The sequence below is a fragment of the Aythya marila genome, assembly GCF_965140915.1.
Source record: "Aythya marila genome assembly, chromosome: 11".
Taxonomy (NCBI): domain Eukaryota; kingdom Metazoa; phylum Chordata; class Aves; order Anseriformes; family Anatidae; genus Aythya; species Aythya marila.
Genome location: NC_139052.1, coordinates 20590398 through 20612017, shown reverse-complemented (window position 1 = coordinate 20612017; position 21620 = coordinate 20590398). Strand labels below are relative to the sequence as shown.

General features: G+C 51.1%; 1 protein-coding gene across 2 annotated transcripts; it reads left to right on the top strand.

Moving 5' to 3' along the window:
* Positions 1-850: 850 nt before the first annotated feature.
* ANP32A (acidic nuclear phosphoprotein 32 family member A) lies at positions 851-20758 on the top strand. 2 transcript variants are annotated; one of them, XM_082769392.1, is made up of 8 exons: positions 851-1195; positions 14019-14168; positions 14310-14432; positions 16085-16283; positions 16497-16583; positions 18087-18184; positions 19086-19146; positions 19348-20758. In XM_082769392.1, exons 1-8 carry the CDS (start codon positions 1142-1144, stop codon positions 19407-19409), a joined length of 834 nt encoding a protein of 277 aa, XP_082625518.1. In that variant the 5' UTR covers positions 851-1141; the 3' UTR covers positions 19410-20758. The 2 variants fall into 2 exon arrangements, with proteins under 2 accessions (XP_082625518.1, XP_082625517.1); XM_082769391.1 differs by having other exon boundaries at positions 857-1195; positions 16485-16583; positions 19348-20756.
* Positions 20759-21620: the final 862 nt, after the last annotated feature.

Below are 21620 nucleotides of genomic sequence, written 5' to 3'. Positions count from 1 at the left end.
TACCACCACCTGCATGAGTGGGGCCAGCCGGCAAGGCTGTGGACACCCAGAGGGGCTGTAAGGACTGCCGGGACCCCTTCCCTGAGCCCCTCAGCACCCCAACATCCCCCTCAGGGCTCCCTCAGCCCCTGTAGCCCCCTCAAATCCACCTCAAACACACCCCCAAGGTTCCCTCAGCCCCTGTAGCCCCCTCAGGCTTCTTCAAATCCCCCTCAAATCTCCCTCAGATCCCCCCCAGGTCCCTTCAGGGTTCCCTCAGCCCCTATAACCCCCTCAAATCCCCCTCAGACACCCCCCCAGATCCTCTCAGAGCTCCCTCAGCCCCTGTAGCCCCTGCAGAGCCCCCCCAGATCCTCCTCAGACCCCCCCAAGCCCCCCTCAGACCCCCCCCAGACCCCCCCCAGACCTCCCCAAGCCCCCTCTAATCCCCCTCAGACCCTCCCCAGCCCCTTCACACCCCTCACCCGAGCACCAGCAGCCCCCCAACCCCCCCCCCCACCTCCTCTCTCCTCCCCTCATGGCGGCCGCTGAGGCGATCGGCACCGCCCCCCCCCACACCCCCCACCGCCGCCCCGCTCCGCACCTTTCCCTCCCTCCTGGCTGCGCGCCCCATACCCGGGCGGCTCCGGCTCCAGCTCCGGCTCCGCTCCCCGCCCCACAACCACGGCGCCTCCCCCGGGGAGCGGAGGGGGCCGGGGGGGGAAAGGAAGCGAAGGGGGGGGGGGCGCAGCGAGCCCCGTGCCCGCCGCCGCCGAGCCGCCGCCGCCGCCGCTCCTTCCCCATCAGCCCCCAGCGCGGAATGAGGCTCCGCTCCCAGCCGGGCTGTCCCCCTGGCCGGCTGCGCCGCTCTCCTATTGGCTCCCACCTCCCCTCGTCTCCTCCGATTGGTTGGGAGCCGGCGGAGCCCGGCGGCGATTGGAGGAGGGAGGCGTCGCTCAAGCCGGAGCCCCCGGGAGCGCCCGCCTCCGCAGTTATCAGGTTAGTGTTCGCCGCGGCGCTGGGCTCGGGGTTCCGAGCGGAGCTGCTGGAGCCCGCCGAGTCCTCCCGGTACCGGCCTCGGGGGGGGGGGGTCTGCAGCGGGGGCAGCGCCACGCCAGCGGAGCCGGGCACAGCCGAGCGCCTCCCGCCAGCAGCCGCGGCCATGGACATGAAGAAAAGGATCCACTTAGAGCTGCGGAACAGGACGCCCTCAGATGTAAGCAATGTGTGTCCGTCTCCCCCCCCCTTCCCCCCTTCCCTTTTTTTTTTAAAAAAAAAAAAAAAAAAAAATCCATCCGGTATTTTATTTAACGCTGATTTTTTTTTTTTTTTTTTTGGGTTAAAACGTGTCGAAAACGTGCGGCGAGGTTGGGGAGGGGGCGGCGGGGGAGGCGGCAGGGCCGCTGCTGCTGCTCGCTGCTGCCCTTGAGGTGCCTACCTGTGCGTGGCCGTGCCCGGTGCCAGGCTCGGGGGGCGCGGGGGGCGCCCGCTTTGTGCCCTATGGGGCCGGGGGGGGGACCCCCGGGGACCCACGGGGGCTGCTCCCGGCCCCGCCGGCGTGAGACGCATTGAAGGGGGCCGGCGGTGCATGAAATAAAAATAAGTTGGTGCTCCTCTCCGGCGTGTTTAGTTCGCAAATATTTGGACTGGGTGCTGGGCAGGGAGAGCAGGCAGGGGCTGCGAGTGAGTTGCGAATGGTTTTGAGTTTAAAGTGCGTCTTCGTTTCTGTGCAGTGATCAGGCAGGAGAGACTGGGGAGCCATATTTGTAACTTTGTAGTCCTCATGAACGCGCCCTTTCTCTCTCTCTCCCTCTCTCCAGATGCTGAGAAGATAAAAAGGAAAAGAATTTTAAGCAAATAACTTAGCGTTTTTAGAGGTCTGGTATCGCTGCCCGTAGTGTGAGCGTGGAATACAAAATATTGCAAGAAATAAATGCACTCTCCACCCCCTCCATCCCCGCACACACACACACACACACACACACGCACAAAAAGGCTGGATGTGTGTGTGTGCGTGTTTTCCTTTTTTTATTTCCCCCCTTTTTTTAAAATCTTTTCCCTTTCCTCCTCCTTTCCCCATTTTGCCCCCTCTTTTTATTTTTTTTTTAATTTTTTAAAATTTTTTTTCCCCCTCCTCTCGGGGAGGAAAAAAAAAAAAAACAAGCTTCAGGGGCTTGTTGTTCGGCGCCTTCCCCGAAAATAAACGGCGGCGAGAAACTTTGGCAGGACACGAAAATAGTCCGGGAACGGGGCTGTTTGGAGGGGGGGGGGGGGTGCCCAGATGCGGTCGGGCCCCGCTCCGACGGGCGGGCGGCGGCGGCGGCGGCGGGGCTCGAACCCGCGGCCCCGAGCGGGGGTCCCGGCACCCCCAGCCCCCGTTCCTTAACCCCGAGGGGGGGGTGTTGAGGGCGGCGGGGGCTGCCCCGGCCCCTCGGTGTCCCGGAGGGGCGGGGGGGGGGGTCCCACACGTTGTGGGGAAGCTGGAGAAAGGGGTCGCGGGGGTGCCCCGGAGCGGGACCGGGCTGGAAGCGGGGCTCTGGGGCCGGGGAGGGGAACGTACCTCTCCGGGAGGCGCCCGGGGGAGGGCGGAGGCAGGCGGCTGGAACGCGGCCCCGCGGCTTTTCGGTGGCCAGCGCGACGTCTGATGGGGAGGGGGGACAAAGGCGGGCAGATTTTATGTAACCTGCTCTTTAAACTTTAAAAAAAAAAAAAAAAAAAAGTCCTGGGCGAGCGGCGGCGGCGGCGGCAGCAGCAGGAGGAGGAGGAGGAGGAGGAAAGAGGAGGAAGGAGGAGGGCGCCCGCCCGCCCGCCGTAGCGGCACACGCCGCCGGCCCCGGCGAGGCGCGGCCCTGCCCGGCCCTCGGGGCTCATTGTTGGGGGGTCCCCCGGGGGGGAGCCGCCTCCCCTCCGCCTCCTCAAGCGGGCCGGGACCGGGAGCTCGCCCCCCGGAGCCCCCCTCCCTTAGCGGGGCTCAGCCGCTCCTGGCATCGGCAGCGCCACGGCGCAGCGCAAGTAGGACGCGGCGCCATGTTGTGTCCTCCCCTCCCGAACCGCTGAGGAGGAGGAGGAGGAGGAAGAAGAAGAAGAAGAAGGAGGCAGCGAGGCCGGGCCGGGCGGCGGCGGAGCGGGGCCGGGCTTCTCCCCTTCAGCGCCCGGGGGGCGGCGGGGGGCGGCCGGGCGGCGGCTCCGACATGACGGGCGGCCGCCGCGCTGCCATTTTGTCGCCGCTGTCGCCGGGCTCTGACAACGAGCCCCCCCCCCCCCCCCCCCCTCACCACCCCCGGGGTGGAAAATCGCCTCCCCGCCGCCTTGCCCAAACCCTTTTTCGTTGTTTTTTTGCCCCAACCGGGCTCCTAGGGGGCTGCCCGGGAGGGGGGGGGGCGCTGCGGCCGTGAGCCGGGAAAACGCCTTCTTCTGGGCAGGGCCCGGCGGGAAGGTAGGTCTCCGCTTTGCCTTTTTTTTTTTTTTTTTTTTAAACCCTTTTAATATATTTTTACATCTTTTAAGGCATTTTTTGTCTCTTTTTATTTATTTTTATTTTTTTACTTTTTGCCTCACGCGCGCGATGCCGGAGGCTTGTTCACCATTTCAAGCAGCCCCCGCCGCCCAAAGGCTTTTAATCCTTTTAACGCTTTCTGGACAGTGCCTCCCCCCTTCCCAAACACACATCTGGGTTTTGTTCACTTCGTGCTCTGCTCGGACTTACACAGAGAGAGCCCCTGTTTGGTGGTGTTTCTCTGTTCCCCTGCAGCTGAGGAACGTCCTCCAGTGGGCTGTAAAACAGCGCTTGGTTAACCTGGCTTTTATTTTTATTTCTTAACCCGTCAGCCTTTAGTTCTGTCACCGAGCTGTCCGCAGCAGCCCTCCCAAGCTCCGTTGGCCCGTCAGGTCCATTAGAGGAGTAAATCCCTTCAGGTTTGGTGCTGTTTGGGACCGCCGCTGTGTTTACGGTCAGTTCTGTGGAAGCCTCGATCCCAGACCGTGCACGTGCGGCTGTGCTGCGGACAGCTAGGGGTGCAGGCTGAACTCTGCCTTTCTAAAGTCCCTGTTAAAATAAGTCATCTGAATCCACCTCCTGCTTTAGGTGAGACGTTTGAAACTGAGTTTAGAAGCAGGTCTAGAGCCAGGTGTCGTTTATTTATGGATTTCTGTAAGTCTTTGGGCATGAACAGGACGGTTCTGTCAGTCGCTGGTGTTAGTCTTTGCTTTGATAAACACAGTGTTTCTTGTGTGATCTGTGAAAGATCCTCCTCCTCAAAGTTTTAAATGTAACATATATAAATCTCTGTGAAAATAACTGCACAAGTATACGTTTATTTACTTCTTTTGGAGCTTCTGCCCTATAGGTGCTCAATTCTTGCCGTACATCTCCTATTTAATCCATTATCAGAGCTTGCAGGATCAGAACTTTTTGTAAATCAAGGCTAGGTAAGAGGATGTTGATAAGGTGTTGGGGTTCTTTCTGATCTTACCAGACTATTTTATGCCATGGGTTATCTCCTACAGTCCTGGTGTAGAATACTATGTAATACTTCACCTGTTAAATCATACAGCCCTGTAAGGTTACATGTTAGCTAATAAAATGTAATATAAGTGTCTCAAAGTGGATTATATAGTAGCTATTTCTTCCTCAGACTCCTTTTTTGCTGTGTTGTGTTTTTTTCCTCGCTTTGTTTTTAGATGAATTCACTGTTGGTGAGAGGTCTGGGGTGCCATAGCATCAGAAATCTGGTTGTGGTTGTGTCTGTGTGTCTTGGTGAGACATCCCTGGTTTGGGTGCATGAAATTCGTGCTGTGCAGCCACGGCTGAGCTTTCACATCTACTCTCAGCCCAGCTACTTCAACTTTTTTAACCCATTACACGACGTGGTCACTTAGGGTAGTGCACTCACCAAAGAATTTGGCACTTTGCTGATGGTATCACTGTAGTCTCCTGTTACACATAACTGCCTGCCAGAAATTGGCCAGATACAGCTATTTCACGTGGGTTTCCTCCAAACCATCAGCCAGTAGTGGCATAACCACTGCCCTCCACAGAGAAGATGCTCACCTGGGCACATTTGAGGGTGTTCCCGTTCATTCTTGGTGCACGTAGCTCGACCTGTACCATGCAGAGGCAGTAAAACAAGGTCAGTGCTGAGGGGGACTCCCTGGCTGCGGGACGCAGAGGTACGTTTTTGAAATACTGCACAAAACTCCGGTGGCTTAGAGCTACCATGCCGGGTCATTTAGTCTGAGGATTGAATGCTGCTTTTGAAAGGAGCTTTATCAGCTCAAAATTGTGACAGTGATAAAATACTGACTGCAGCACTGGGTATTTCTTACAGTTCTTCCAACTCTTTGTTGCGCTTTAAAGCTTATTTGAATTCTGATTTCTCGCTGGTTTTCTGTAGGTTTTAACACTGAAGGGAAATACAGTGCAAGCATCTATGCAAAGTGTGCTCTCATATGAAGAATATAAATAAAAAGCTCTTTCCCCAAGCTAGTTCCTTGGTGTGATGCTCATAATAACAGTAAAGAGTTTAAAGTGATAGGCATCCCTTTAAAAACCTGCATTTTAAAGAAGCTTGGGTGTTGTAAACGGGTACAGATACACGCTTTCTTACTCCTCCCCCAGCTGAACCACCTACGGATGGAAAGGGGATCTACTCCAGGTGTGACACCAAGTGGGACAAGAGGGTTGTGTGGTAGTGTTTAGGGTGCCACAGGATCAGCACGCACAAAATAACTCAGCACGTGCAGGTTATCGTGGATTTGTGCAGACTTCAATCACTTCACCACTCAGGTAGCTGACAGCAGGGTGTAAATATAACAGAGAGGTAGCTTTTATCTAATATCAGCAATATCTAAAGGGCAGTCACACTATTGAGCCATACAAATACTTTTGTATCCAGATTTTTTTTTTTTAATTTTATTTATTTTGGAACTGGCTTAATAAAAGTTGATTAAGAAGAGAAATAGCTGGATTTTAAGTGGTGTAATTGTACTGTAAACCATCAGGGAGTGCGTTTTCTGAAGAAACAAGGTTGAAGTGAGGGGGGAAAAAAGCTGCTTGATCCAAACCTATGGTATAGGCGATGTGGCTGAGTTATGTGTAACTATCCTCGCAGCAGGATTTGTGCTTTATGTATCAGTGGACAGGATATACCTTCCTCTAAACATACACCCAGAACTTCTCAGAGTTTTAAAGTAACATCACTTGCATGCAGGGATTGAGGACTTTATCTTATTTTCTGTATTTAAAAGACGATATTATCTATGCCAGTGATGCCTCTTTAATTGTCCATTTAAATGGCGGAATAATTATTAGTGGTTTTCTAAAATGCTTACGGCCCAGAAGGCTGATGTCGAGCAGTTCTTCCCACTTCATGCTTTCCATGGATTACTCCTTCCTCCCCCACGTCCTCCCACCTTACAGGTACAGGAATTGCTGAGCTGGGGAAGCCTGAGAAGAGCTGGACCTGCCAAATAGGAGCGGGTGCTCGAATGAATGGCTTTCCCTCCAAAGCCATAAAAGAGCTCGGAAAAGCTTATCTTTTGCTGGCGTGATTTGCTAAGGTGTCGTGTAGCAGCTGACATCTCCAGAGCCTGCTCCTGAAGCCGGTGTTAATTTAACCCAGCGCTCCTTGACGCGTGTCCCTGCATCATCCGAGGGCAGCGTGGAGCACGCTGTCCCAGCCACGGGCAGAGCCCCTGGAGTTGGGAAAGGAGAAGCAACCAGCGTCAGTGTGAAATTTAAAAAGCATTGAATGTAGAGATGGAGCGATTTAATCACTTAACATATCTGAAACAGCCTCTGTCTAAATAAATATTTGGGGTCTTTTCGGAGTTTTGCCACCAGCAGTAGAAACCCAAATGGAAACTAGTGACTTTTTTGAATGGAACAGCTTTCTGTGTCCCCAAAGTCTGTCCCTGATTTATTAATTAGTGAGCTGCTCATGCATATGGCCACAGTGACCCTTGTAAATGTGTGGAAGTGTGTTTATGTGACTCATGGGGTTTCTTGGCTGGGGGGGGGGGGCTGTTCCTTGAGGAAGGCAGCAGTAGGTTATCTGCTCTGCAAGTTTTGTAGTGCTGGAAAGGCTTCATAATTGGATACGAGTGCAAGGTGCATTCAGAGCCGTGATGACTTTTAACCCTTCTGCTGCTTCGCTGTTTTACTTGGAGCAGGAGGTTTCTGGCAGGAGCAGAGCGAAGGGGCATGGGGCTGCTTGGAGCTGTGTTAGCTGCTCTCAGAGCTTATGGCTATGGCATATAAAACGTTAGAGGGTAGAAAACGTAAATTCATTGCTATTCAGCCAGATTTTTCTGAGCTGTGCGAGTAGCTTCAGCTACAAAGACATCGAAAAGAAAAGGCACGTGTTTCCCCATCGCTTTTCCCCTGCTCCATCCCTTTTGCTGGGGCAGAGGTGAGGCAGGGGCCAGGAGGAGGTTGTCCTGCGCCCAGCCTCGTGGCAGCAGGCATCAACAAAGCCCAGCTTTCAGGTGGGGATCCCTAGGATGGATCCTTCAGCTTAGGAGGAGTTTAAAAGGTGGCTTTAAACTGCTTTTGTTGTGCTTTTGTACAACCTGCTAGAGCCAGGGCTGGGCCAGATGCCCACGGAGGTGCCCATGTGGTCCCTGGGCAATTTTTTTCTTCTTGTTCCTTGGTTGCATCCTCCCACATCCCGAGCGTGGTGCCGTGTTGCTGGCCTCATGCTCCTTCTGGTGTTGGGGCTGGTGCACCCCTTGCCAGCAGGGCTTAATGCTGGAAGGGGAAGGGTGGAAAACTGCAGAACTGTAATCAAAAAAAACGTTCAGAGTTTCTTCATCATGTCATTGTCAATGCACACCGCTGCTTCCAGTGGAAAAACGTCCGTGCATATTGATGCTGCCGTTGAAAAACGCCAGTTACCTCAACCGTGTTGGCGTGATGGTGGAAGTTCCTTTTTTTTATTGTTCTAAAATCTGAGGGAATTTCTGGGAAAGATACGGAAGAGGAATTCCAATAGAAAAGTTTGGGGGTTGCATCATTTGGAGAAACCCTAGATGAATTTTGAAGCCCGATGGTAAATTCACATGATTTCATACAAAATAGGCAAAATAACTGGATGTGGAGGGGTTGCACTGGACCAGGCTGCAGTGGAAACTGCTCTGCTCAGCATCAGTGAATCGTGTGGTACCAAAAGGGGGATAGTTGGTGTTTTGTGGCCGTACTTGGGGCAGCATTTCCCCCTGCCCCAGGATTTGCAGATTGCCCAGAGCCTGTGCAGGGTACCTGGTAGCTGGCTAACTGGCTTTCAGAGTTTAAGATGTGCTGCAAGTAAGTAAAATTATTATGAGCAGCTGAGATGTGATAAATAAAAACCTTGCGGGGACATACCAAAATCCAAGGTAAAACATTGGTTTGGTAAAAGGAAAGAAAAAAAAATTAAATAAAAAATAAATAACATACCACCTTTGCTTCTGTAACCTGTAGCAGGTGCCCCTGAGTTTCATTCTGCCACGTGTATGTTGGCAGGCGGGTCAGAGGACGCCAACACTGTTGAATTTTCCCTTCCCTGCCAAATTCAAGCTAGAAAATCCTCTCCGTGTGGCTCAGTCCTCACCCCGAGCGTCTCCGCCGGGCGATCCCGAGCTGCCGATGGGGAATCCCGGTGGCAGGACGCCAGGAGGCAGCGGGTGCCCTGCCACCTGCTAACCTCCCTCCCTGCACACGGGCAGCACGCCAGGGGCAGGGGGGGCACGCAGCCAGCCTGGGGAGGCCGAGCAGCAATTTGGGTGCCTCTTCATCGGCGTTGAACCCCACGTTGGGTTAGAGGTGGTTCCACCTTCCTCCATCTCTCGCCGTGTTCCAGCAGGAGATGAGCTGTGTGGGGTACCACGGGGTGCTCTCGGGTGGCTGAGGATCTGTCCTCCATGCAGCTGGCAAAGGGCCTGTTTACGTGCTGATATTTAAACAAGAAATCAAATCGGGTCTTTAGGTTGGTTACGTTTTGGTGACCGTCTTAGAGCAGAAGTTATCGTGTCTTTGAGCCTTCAGAGCTGCTTCGTTGGCACAAGGTACTAAATAAGATGCTTTGTTCAAGCATTTTTGGCCTGATCACATTGCAGGTGGTACCTGAAATGAATTTTTTTTGCAACATTTAACTCCTTCCAGAAGTAACTTTGGGAGAAGCTTGTAAAAGTTGAGCATGGAAAGCATCCTGGGCAGCTCTGCATGAACGATGGGCTCCTTGCAAGGCTTGGGCAGTGTCCTGAGCCTTGTCAAAGCCGTTCTGCCCTCAGCCAACAGGAACATCGTGACCATGGATGGTTGGCTTCTCTGGAACCTTGAGGCACAAACCGGGTGGAATAGAAACCTAAGGAGATCCGTTTCTGCTCAAGGATCCCCAGCTCTGCGTGAGAGCAGATCCAGAACACAGCGTACGCACAGGAGGAGCCCAATTTTTGGCACGCTGGCTGCAACAGCAGCAAAGGTCGTGCTCGGTCTTTACCGTGGAGTGATGCAAGGTTTTGCGCACACTATGCACAATTCTGAGACCAAAAAAAAACCAACCCCAAAGACAGAAACCCAAGTGTCTTGAAGAAACGTTTGTACAACCGGGAGAAAACAAAGCTCTGCTTTCAGAAGTCCTTCGGATTTGGCTTCCACTTGGCACAGCAGGCGTCCCTGCTTCCCACAGCTCTGCCCTCCTCCAGATGAAGTTTCCATTGGGTTGGGAGGAACGAAGGACTTCCCTCCGTGTTCCCTGTCTCATTTGGTTGGAAGCAGTGCAAGATGGAGTTAACGCCCTCTTCTTCACCTGTTTTTGGGTTAAAATGCCGCATAGTGGGATATCCCTATCCTTGAGGTACCATATACAGCATGCGCTTCAAAAGCATCCGACCCACTGTGCTGGAAACGAGGTGTTTCAGCCTTTGCTGTTCCTGCTTGAAAAGCCAGCAGAACGGCACTTGGAAATTCACCTTTTATCTTTGCAAAGTTGTTGTTCACAGCCGTGTCCTTCCATCACGCTGCGAAGCCTCCAGCCGCGGACCTGGCTTCGGGACCCGAGTCCCCCTTCCCTGGATCTCCCAGCCCGTGGGCTTCAGGCTTTCTGCAGCAGAGACTCGTCTGGTTTACGTGCTGCTGTGGGAATGTGTAGACTAAAGGTTAAGGCGATGACTTGTGCTGCGTGGTGGCTGTCTGTGTGTAACTGAATTCTGCTGCTCGTGTGTGTTGGGATCTCAGCGGAGCGAGGAGGAGGGAGGCAGGGCAAGGAGGGTCTGCCCCATATTGTTCCCCGTACCTACACGTGCAGCGAGCTGTGATCTCCTTGCTGAGGCTCCCATGAAATCCAGCGGCTGTTTCCACGTGGCTGCCTGTGCTTGCCCCAGGAATTGGCTGCAGCCTCGCAGTACGCAGCGGGGCTGTGGTAAGGGTACCCGGTGTGTGGTTGGTACCCGTGCTGGGACACAGCCCCTGGCTATCAAGCAGGCAGCAAGATGGTGTGGTGGGAAGTCCTGGAGAGGTACAGGGATGCTGCAGCCCGCAGTTGGCAGCACGACACGTTACCAGCAGCCTGATACCACGATCTGAAGGCGTCTGAGACCACCAGAAACAGCACCCGGGATGACCGCGGGACAAGCAGCCCGAAGCTCGCCATCTGAAGGCTTTGCTGAAGAAACTGCAATCCCTTCATGTATATTCATGTGGCTGCTGAGTGCTAAGGCCTGATACCAGCAAACCACAAAGCAAAACTCCAGCAGAAAGGCGCAGACGTCCAGGAAGCACCTGCGAGGGCGGCGAGGCCGAGGCAGCGCTGCCGGCTGGACGATGCAGGGTGTCCCCGCCCGGGGCAGTGACAGAGCCTCTTTTGCCACCAGTGCTGCTGAAAACACGGCTGTTACGGCAGGACCCAGCTGCACCTGCGTTAGGTTTCCTGCTTGACACCCACGGGTGCCCTGGTGGCTGCTGAGGTGAGTGTGGCAGTGTCGTTTGCAGTGGCTGGCTACCTGTGGCGTGGTGCTCTTCTGCTCTTTCCTGCTATCTAGCAGTTTTGGAGAGGACAGAGGAAAGATGAACACAGGCTGTATGGTCTCTCTTGATCCTAAATTAGTGCCCACTCCCCTTAGAGCTTCAAGTAGCTTACGTGTTGTGGCATAGATAGTGGTGGGGCTGGCCACGTGCGTTGGATCGGGACCCCAGCTCCTGCCTCTCCCCATGAGGTTGGCACCCAAACCCCACAATGCACGGGCTGCAGCAGTACACAGCCACGTTGAGGACCTCTCATCTTGCTCCAGTTTGTAAGAAGACTCAGAAAAAGCGCTGGCTTGCGTCAGGCAGAGGCATATTCTGGGGTTTGGTGGCAGAATACGAGGGAAGACACGTCCAGAAGTCACAGCCGTACTGCGCCTCAGCGGGGTGTTCATGCAAAGTTCAGTGGATGTTCAGAGAGTGATTCAAGGGCTGGGATTTTCCTTAAAATTATGCAGATTTCCGAATACAAGGAGGAATAGTCTCGCAGTCCCTGTGTCACAATTCCGTGGTGGCGAGCTGTTTCGGATGGAATGTGGCCCCACGAAGGTCACTTTCGGCTTCTCCTCCCTCCACTCCCAGTCACATCCATGCTTGTTTCTCTGTCAAGGCTGTCCTGGGGCATACCTAGATAAGGCCCAGCATCCTCAGAAGGGGGCAAAATTTTGGGGGGCAGACCTGCCTGGCAGCCAGCAAGCTGGAAAAGTGTCCCACTGATAACCCGCGGGGCCTCCAAGAGCCGTGCCTGCTCACCGATGGGACATCACTGCCTGACGGGCTCCCGTTAATCACCAAATACTCATCAGTCACCAAATAACGAGTCCTAAGGAGACATGGGCAAGTTGCTGAAGGTGTCTAATACTTAGAAAAAACATCTGAGCTGGTGGCAGTTGTCAGTGCAGGGAGAACTGGCTGCAATGGCACGGGGAGCGCACGTCGCAGTGGAGCCAGGAGAAACTGCGGAGAGGAGTGTCGTTTCTAAGAGGAGAAACCTAAAAGCAGAAGGCAGTTGGCTTTTCTTCCACCGTGCTCTCACAAATTCCCTTCCACGGGTCCGTGGAGGTGGAGGGAGCCGCTCCCCGAGCCCCCCCGGGAGGTGGGCGCTGGCCCCGCGCTGCCCCCGCAGATAACGGGGCGAGGACAGGGGCAGATAGGCACAGATGTGCTGCTGGGAGGCTTGGCTTCGGGGTGGGGCTTCTTTTATTTCATTTTTTTAATTTTTTTTTTCCTTTTTTTGTTTGGCGGGAGCTCGGGGTGTGTGTGAAGCAGATGTTTGAGACAGCTGAGCGTGGCTGCCCCCGAGCTGATCTCGCTGGAGGACCCTGATACTTAAATGCTGTTAGAGCAGGGAGATAGGCATGTTCGCCTTCAAAGCACCTTTCCTGCCATCCAAATTCCAATTTTCCTTCGGTTTGCTTTGCCTTTCAGTGCAATAGATGTATGTGGGACCTGGAGCATCTGACTCGTTCCTTGGTTTCTTCTAACCAGCCTCTCAAACTCTTCTGGGAGACTTTTGTGTAGCCATTCCCTATCATAATTCTTCTAGGAAAATTGTAGAGTCTTGGAAAACGTATTTCCTGTCTATCTCCGATCCTCCTACTCTCAATGAATCACTTGTGCTCTCGTGTTGCTTTGGGCTGACTTCCCTATTGACTTCAGCGCTTGGGATTTAATTAGAAACCTCGGGATGTTATTGGGAGCTGTGACACCACACAGGATTCTTCTCCGTGCAGCAGCATTACAGTAACAACAACAAAAAAATATTAAGAAAATTAAATATTTGCATATTAACTGTCCTTGGTGCAAACTGAGGAGTTGCTTCATGTTTTTACGTACGCCCTTTTTGCAAACTTCCTTTTATCCCATCCTCTGTGCAAGCAGCAGCATCCTCTTCCTCTTCCAGGCCTCTGAGCAAAGCCCGGTGCTTGGGGCTGCTCCGGCTGCCTGTGGCTCTGGGTATTTATTTGTGTGCCGGGCCGAAAGTAACCCCCAGAGATAATTAATTGGTCGAAAAACATCTGGATATCCTCCCGGGGGTGAGGCCTTCCTGTGGAGTCACAGTGCTCGGGGCAGAGCTTCCAGAGAGCCCCCCCAAAAAAATCATTCAGCCTTTGCTGCTCGTGGCCTCGAGCCCTGCGGGGCTGCCCCAGCCCCGGGGTGAAACCCGCGGTTCTGCTCGGGGTGGGGCTCCCTCAGCTTCTTTTTGTTGCTCTGTGGCCGTTAAAGATAGCACCTGCAAAAAAGGGCAGTGATGGTTTTTTTTCTTTTTTTAAAAAAAGAAAAAACCCTGCCTGTAACGGGCAGGTCTTGTGCAGCTCAGGCCCACAGGACATTATCTCACCCCTCCCGTTGAACCTCCTGGCTGCAATGGGGCAGGGGAGATAAGAAAAGGGGGGCAATGCTCCTCCAGCAGCAGCTACACTGGCTAAACTTCCCCTGCCAGCATCGTGTGGATCACACCTTGTCATTTCCCATCGAAGCAGTCTCCTCCTTGGAGCTCATCTTCCCCTAAAGTGCAGCGGGGCAGCCCTAACAAGAGGGGCTGGGGCAGACTCTGGGGGTCTGGGTTAGGTTTGCCCGTGCCCACCTTTGGGTTTCAGGGCTGCCTGAGCAGCCACTGGTCTCAGCACACCTGAAAAGCCTGATGAGTCCTTGCATAGAGCAGGAGCAGTAGGTTAGTTTAAAAACCCTGTTTTCCTATTTTTTTTAAGAGTGCGTTTTGCCCGCATTTACCAAAGACAGACCTACTCCTTACAACCAAATAACTCAAGCCAGGATTAATATTTCTGACTTGGTTCCACCATTTATAGAACAATACAGAGGTGAGTGGTTGAAGCAAAGCCCGACAACCACGCTCTTGAAACGCTGCTCACCTGGCATGCTGGCAAAGTGAGGGCTCGGACCCGGGAGATAACCTCTTGCATACTTGCCAGCTTGATGGAATACCTTTCATTTCTGCCTGAGCTGTGTCGTCCTTTGCTTGGGAGTGAAATCTTTATTCCCTTTATTCACCTCTTTTTGCGTTTCTCTTTTTTTCCAGGTTAAAGAACTCGTTCTTGACAACTGCAGGTCATACGAAGGCAAAATCGAAGGCCTTACAGATGAGTTCGAAGAGCTGGAATTCTTAAGTACAATCAACGTAGGCTTAACCTCAGTTGCAAACTTACCAAAGTTAAACAAACTTAAGAAGGTAAATAAAGTGCCCTGTCTCTCCCTCTTTGCGATATGCTGCATGTAAATTAGTCGTTTGCCTGACTTAATTAATGACTGACCAACCTGCTTTGTGATGCATGCTTGCACTAAAAACTCAAGATGTTTACGTGCCTTTCAGCTCGAGCTAAGTGACAACAGAATCTCAGGAGGACTGGAAGTGTTGGCAGAAAAGTGTCCAAACCTCACGCATCTAAATCTAAGTGGCAACAAAATAAAAGATCTCGGTACAATAGAACCTCTGGTAAGTCGGTGCGGCGCGGGGCGAAATAAAAACGTAATTTTTTGATGAGAAGGGGCGATGTGATGGCTTGGTGGGGATGATATTTTGGGTTTTGAAACGCCAAATGAGCTTGCAACTGAATGCCTTCAGCCCTGGTGCTTATCTTATGGGCTGACACCCGTCCCATGGGGCTGACACCCGTCCGAGGGTGCGGTGTCCCGGTGGGGACCACGAGCTGCTGCTTCCCTCTAGCGGCCAGCCCTCTGCCAGGAGCAGCCCCGGGGACCTGTCCTGGCCCCAGGCAAAGTGGGGACAGCCCCCAGGCTGCTCACACCCAGCAGTGCCTTTTGGAAGCGCAGCAGCTTTGCACCACGATAACTCAAGGGGAGGGAATGGCCAAGAGTCGGCTCTTGGCGGCTGGCTCGTGTTGTGGGTCTGTCTCCCATAGCCAGGGTCCCTGCTTGGACTGGATGTACAATCCCTGAGATATTCAGCCTAAAATAAGCAGCACCACTTCTGCTCGGGGTGTGTGGGTGTTGGTAGGACCAGCTGCAGCACCGTGCTCAGCCTGCTGGTCCCAGCAGGGCAGCGGTCGCTGAGCCTCCAGCTCCTTCTGCAGCTTCCCACCACCTCTCCTGCTCTCTGCCATCACACTCCATTGTTTTACAATGCCATTATTCTCCTTATTTCAAGTGCACAGGTCAGGTTTATCAGGCTGGCATTCCAAAAACCTTCAACTGTCAGTTCTAGGAGTGCTTCTTAGCACTACTTCCTAATTTTTGGTTTGCGTGTCCTTGATTTTCTAGGACCAAAGAGTTTCAGCTCATGCCTACTTCCCAAATACTTGCTCCTAAGTGTCTCAAGGAGCAGTTTTCAATGAGCTCGTCTTGGCTCGCCTTTCCTCTGGCAGAAGGGGAAAAGTAGGGCTGTTAAACTGAGCGAGAGGATTGTAACTGCTCCCACTTTCAGACTTGTTTTCTTGACATCACCGTTGCTCTGCGTGCTAAACTCCAGAAGGGAGAGAGTTCATAAGACCCGAGTCAAATCCTTAACCCCTCTGCTCGTGCTTTTATTGGAAGTGCAGCTGGCAATGCAGCCCACTTCCTCCAGAAAATAAATGAATTAATTAAATATTTTTAAAATATTTATATCTAATATATTAGAATTTGTTTATTAAAAATTAATAAATTAAATATTTGCCCCTATTCTAAGCCTCTTTCTCATCTAGAATGAGAGGTACCATCATCAAAAAATTTTAGAATCTCTTCTAGTAAAAAATCTTATGTCTAAAGTATGAGCTGTTTCTTTTTCCACTGAAAATAGCACTCTGTATGTATCTGACCCCAATATTTTGCCTTGCCCTTTGGGGTAACTCACTGGACTGCTGTTCATTAGCTTGGTCCCTCACAGTACATATGATTTTGTGCCATTGCCTCTTTCCAAACCTCAGTCTCCCACATGCAAGATGCTGAATTTTAGAACATTTCCCACTCAGACAGCACAGAAGCAGTGGCCAGGCACTGCAGATTTCTGTCCCACCCCAATTTAGGAGGCAGAGAGCGAAACGACCCCTTTTGTCCTGGAAGCTCTCGAACACCTTAACTCCGTTGAATTGTCTGTTTTTTGGAGGTTTATCACGACGCTGGGCCTCAGAGGCTTTTCTTTCCTTGCAGAAAAAGTTAGAAAACCTGAAGAGTTTAGACCTTTTCAATTGCGAGGTAACCAACTTGAACGATTATAGAGAAAACGTATTCAAGCTCCTCCCGCAACTCACATACCTCGATGGCTACGACCGGGACGACAAAGAAGCGCCGGACTCTGACGCAGAGGGCTACGTGGAGGGCCTAGACGACGAGGAGGAGGATGAAGATGGTATGTGGCTTGTGCTGCTTGGTGTGCGTAAGTTAAAAGAGCGATATGCTGCCTGGTGCATTTTGCTTCCAGCTCTGACTTGTTGGCAAGAGAAGGGTGTTCTCAGCAGCTCCTGATGGTGTAAAGGAGACGTACCTCAGTGTCCTCTGAAGGAACGAGGGGAAAGGAGAGGGGCAGGGCCTGAAAGAACTACTTTCTCAGTCTTATCTCTAGTGAAAGATCGGGACGACAAAGAAGCGCCGGACTCTGACGCAGAGGGCTACGTGGAGGGCCTAGACGACGAGGAGGAGGATGAAGACGGTATGTGGCTTGTGCTGCTTGGTGTGAGGAAGTGGAAGGACTGACAGGCTGCGTTTTGTGTCCAGCTCTGGCTTGGTGTTGCCTTCAGCAGCTCCTTCCTGACCGCTGTAAAGGAGAAATAGCTCCGTGTCCTCCGGGGGAACGAGGGGAAAGGAGATGGGCACAGCTTGAGGGAGCTTCTCAGTCTTACTTCTAGTGAATGATGGGGAGAGAGAGGCTGGTAGGAGAAAGGGGCCAGGAGAAGGAGTAAGACGAGCAGTGAGATGCTGGAAATGTTCAGGGAACAGTAAATATCAGGGGACGGGTACGAAAGGGAGAAATGGGTAAGAGAAGGTGAGATGATGCTGCAGTTTTCCAGGAGCCACACGATCAAGGAAGCCACGTGTGGTTGTGTAGACCCTGATGGAGAAGGGCAGAGTGGGCATAGGACAAAGTGATTGAGTCAAGGAATGGAGCAGAGGAGCCGAGGCAATACCAGGAGGGTATAGCTTATCCGTGAAAAGAAAGGGAACTGGTTGGGATCGGGTGGAGGAGAGGACAGGGTAAGTGCTGAAGTTTTCCTGGGGCAGGCTCTGTGAAAGGCAGCAATGAACTTTTTGATGCTAGGAAAGTGAACTCTGCATCCCACTGCATGTAGGTGCCGTTCTGCCTCCCTGGCAGGCTGCACTCAGAGGCAGCCGTGTACTGGCTGGATGGGTGTCAGACTGAGTTTGGGGAATTTGCTGGACTCTTCAAACCCAGCTGCGCAGCAAAAGCAGAATAGCTGGACTTGCACTTTTCCCTCGAGCGCTGAATGCGAGCCCTGGTGAAAGGGGCGAGTGCCGCAGCGGTGCCAGGCAGAGGGGTGCTGTCATCCAGCAGCACAGAAATTCAGCAGGGACAGGTTCTCTTCCTCAGAGCACAAGTCTGAGCCTGTGTTGAAATGCATGAAAAAGCTCCAAAACGCCACTCCCGCAGCATGGAAAACGTTCCTGGTTTGTTGCTTGGGCTAGTTGCATTTAAGCACTTTTCCTCTTGATTGCAAACTCGTGTTGGATTGTGTGTGACCCCTCTGTATTGCTCTGGTAGCATAAAGGCAAGGAGCATCCCCCGGGGAGGGCTCCCAGTGCATGGCTGGCTTGTGAAGTTGTGCCCAGCCTCTGCTGGGAGCAGGTGGACGCTTGCAGACGAAGAGCTGCAAGTGTCCCACGGGCTCTAAAATGCACATCAGCAGGGGGAACTGGAGCAGCTGAGGCAGTTCTGAAGCTGCTGTGATTTTTGTCAGGGCCCTGGAGCAGCTCTGACCATGGGCACAGCTGCCACATCGCCCTGTCACTTGACTGAAGAGGCAGAGGACTTTGTCCAGCCCTGCCTGGCAGCTGGAGAGCTGCTTTTAATTCTGCGCCGCCTCGAAGCAATGCTCTCAGTTCACTCCTGGTGTTGGTTGGAGCTTCTGTGTCAGACGGCAATGTTGGGGAAAAAAATAACCTTTAAATGTCTGAGTGGTTAATCTTGTTTGTGTAGAAGAGGAGTATGATGATGACGCTCAGGTAGTAGAAGACGAAGAAGATGAGGAAGAGGAGGAGGAAGGAGAAGAGGAGGACGTAAGCGGAGAAGAAGAGGTAAGGATTTCATGCAGCTCATAACGGGCGTGGAACAAACACAAACAGGGAATAATTGGGCAAGAAATGGATCAAACACCAGAGGGTTTTGGTACGGGATGCACGTGCTTGCTTTTTTAACCTGAGAAGCATCACTGGGGGTGGCTTTGAGGAGCGCCTGTCTATGAGCCAGCTGCCATCTAGTGACCGCTGACATGAAATCATTCTGCTGCCTGGGCTGCTGTCAGTACTGACAGGAATGCCTGCAGGCCTAGCGTGGGGGCCTCTGGAGGGCTGGATTTACACACAGAGAGTGGTGCCTGAATTACTGACCCCATGCTGCGAGACCGAGCTTCCTCCTGTACCCGTATCTCGTGGTTCTGTGGGATGCTTGAATTCGTGGCGTGGTTCAGCTGCCGTGTGTGAGCTGGTCACCTTCTGCTTCAGCCTTAGCAGAACCACTGGGAACGGGGCTAAAATATCTGCTGAAGGCCAGCTGCTCAGAACCTGGAGCTTCTTGCACCTCTCCTCACCCCAGAACATGTGCCTGCTCCCACTGAGCTCACCCGTTGCAATCACCGCATTTCGCTAAGCTCAGGGCGTCGTAACAAAATTTGCAGGTTCATGGCAGCTGAAGTACGAAGCCATTTACTTGCTGAGGAGCTGAAGCTAGAAGTGGCTGCTACAGCTTTCTGCAGTGAAACATGGGCCAGAGTCCAGTTATGCTGCTGCAAAAAACTCCAGCAACTACACTTATATAAGTGTGTGGGAAGTGTCTGCCTTCTTGTTTGCTTTTTGTTTAAGATGCTTCAAGGACTTTTTCTCTCTGTTGTAAAATGCTGTTGGATATTGCCAAATTGTGAAAGGCTCTGAGCTGAAACCAACTTCTTAAATATCTTTTTTTTTTTTTTTTTAAATCCAGGAGGATGAAGAAGGCTATAACGATGGTGAGGTAGATGACGACGAAGATGAAGAAGAGCCCGGTATGGCAGTAATCTATTTTTTCCTAGAGATTAAATATATATATATATGTATATATGTATATATAAAAAGCAGGCTCATGTTTTTCTTCCTGCTCCTTTGATAGCAAGCCAGTTGCCAAAGTAGAAGCTTGTTGAACTTGTTCAGCTTCTCAGCAACATGTGGGAGCACCCGTATAACTCAAGTTGTGTTTTATTTTTCAGATGAAGAGCGGGGACAGAAGAGAAAACGAGAACCTGAAGACGAAGGGGATGAAGATGACTAAACTGAATAACCTATTTTGAAAATTTCCTATTGTGATTTGACTGTTTTTACCCTGTATTTCCCCTCCCCACACCCCCAACCTTTTTTTTCTTTTTTTTTTTTTTTTTTTTTTTTTCTGATTGTAATGTTGCTGTGGGAACGAGAGGGAGAAGCAGACTGGGTGGGCAAGGGAATAAAATACTATTTTTACTGCCACTCCTCCTCCTATTCATTTTAAATTTTTTCTTTTTGTCCCTCTCTTAGTCCCTGTAACTGCAATAGTAAGTATAAACCAAGTGGTAATTTGTTTCTTATTATTGGAGTGGATAGTTTGACATCTTTCAAAAAGAGAAAAAAAAAGTTAAGATCAGTGGATGATACCCCAAATACACATATTCTGTTCTGAGACAGCCGAATATCCTTGGTTGTTGGGATTTTCCACCGCTGCCAGTCACTAAATACGTTGTAAGCATTTTTGGGGGATGCTTCAAATCTAGGCAAAGCGTCCCTCCACAGCAACAGGTGTGAGAATGGCATATTGATAAAGTGATTTCTTTGTTGCCTGTCCGTGAATGACTGCCATTTTCAGCCAATGCTTTCCCTGCTTTTGTAGGTACCTTTTCTTTTGCTGTTTGTAAATAGTGACCAAATGTTTTTTTTTGTTGTTGTTTTTCTTTTTCTTTTTTTTTTGTTTTGTTTTCTTTTTGTTTTGTTTTGGGGTGTTCCTTTGGATCTGGTTTGTGGGGTGAATTTGCAATCCCCTCCTTCCCCGTGTGTTGTGTTTTTTCCTTTCTGTTTGTTTTGTTGCCTTTTTTTTTTTTCTTTTTTTTTGGCTAGGGTATAGCCAATACACTGAAAATGGCAGGCATTTAAATATATATATAAATATATATAAAAAGTGTTCCTAATTCCTGAGTTACTAGTGAAATGAATTTGACAATTGTAATAAAAAAATGTTTCAACCCTTTTAAATAAGGTGTGTACTATTTTGGTCTGTAATATATAACACCTAGTCAATTTTAAGTGATGAGAAACTACTTCCACTTGTGCTATATACTTTGAAAATTTTTACAAACCTAAATACAGGAGGCAGTTCAGCATGTAGGGTAGGAGGTTTCTTTTCATACACTCAAGCACGAGATACTAATACAAAATTGTATTTTCTTACCTAGTGGAAGTCAGTAAAATGACTGAAAATACCTAGTGAATGTACAGTTTTACTTTCATATCCCTCTTTAAAATAGCTTTAGAAGTGACTTGTATTTCCTAGTCAATATTTCATCTGTATAAATACATTTGCAACAGTTTTTTTTTTTTTTTTTCCCAGAAGAGCCAAACTTTGAGTTTTATGTCTGTTTGTCATTGATGAATTTCAATAAATCTTTTTATACAATTTTTTCTGTGGCTTATTTGAGTAAAATGGGCCACGGGGAATGAACTGCTTAGCTTTTTAAGGAGGCATTCAGTAAGTTATCCTGGTAAATTCCCCGATATTTTTAGTAGCTTGATCATATGTTTTGCTCTGCACGACTACCCTTAGCCACGGTTGGGTGAAACCAAGGGAGAGGTTACGGCTTTAATGTAAATAACTGCGTGCCATTTTTCTTCCAGAAGGAGCGTTTTTTTCCTGCGTTGCCACCATGAATATTACACTTGGCGTGTTCCCTTCTGCTGCCTGTTTAATCCTGTCCCTGTTTACCCAGACCCAGAAGAAAACCCTTGATTTCGGGCGAGATCCCACAGTTCCTGCGAGCCCCGGGGCGCTGTGGCTGGGACCTGGGCTTCATCACCCGCCACCATCCCGGGCAGTTGCTGCCAGGTCTAAGCTAAGTCTGAACGTTTTCCTCTTGCTGATGAGCAGCATTTTAGGGGTGAGGGGTGTAGTGGGCATTCAAGCCCTGCCACCGTGCCATGCCAGAGAGCGAGACGCTGCGGAAGGTCACGTACTGCTCCTCCATCCTTGCATCCCTTCACAAAGATTTGTCTCTTTGTAGGTGTGCTGCTGGTTTGTGGGTTGTTTTTTGTTTTTTGTTTTTTTTAATTATTATTTTTATTTATTTATTTATTTATTTATTTTGAGAACCAGGCAAACTGGTGCTCCCTCCCCAGCCGGGGTCCGCTGCTGCGAAACCGAGCCCTGAACCGGGCAGGGCAAGGTTGGGCTCCTACAGCACAAATAGCAGCGCAGAGCCAAGCCCAGGAGCCATAACCCCAAAAAAAAAAAAAAGTCCTT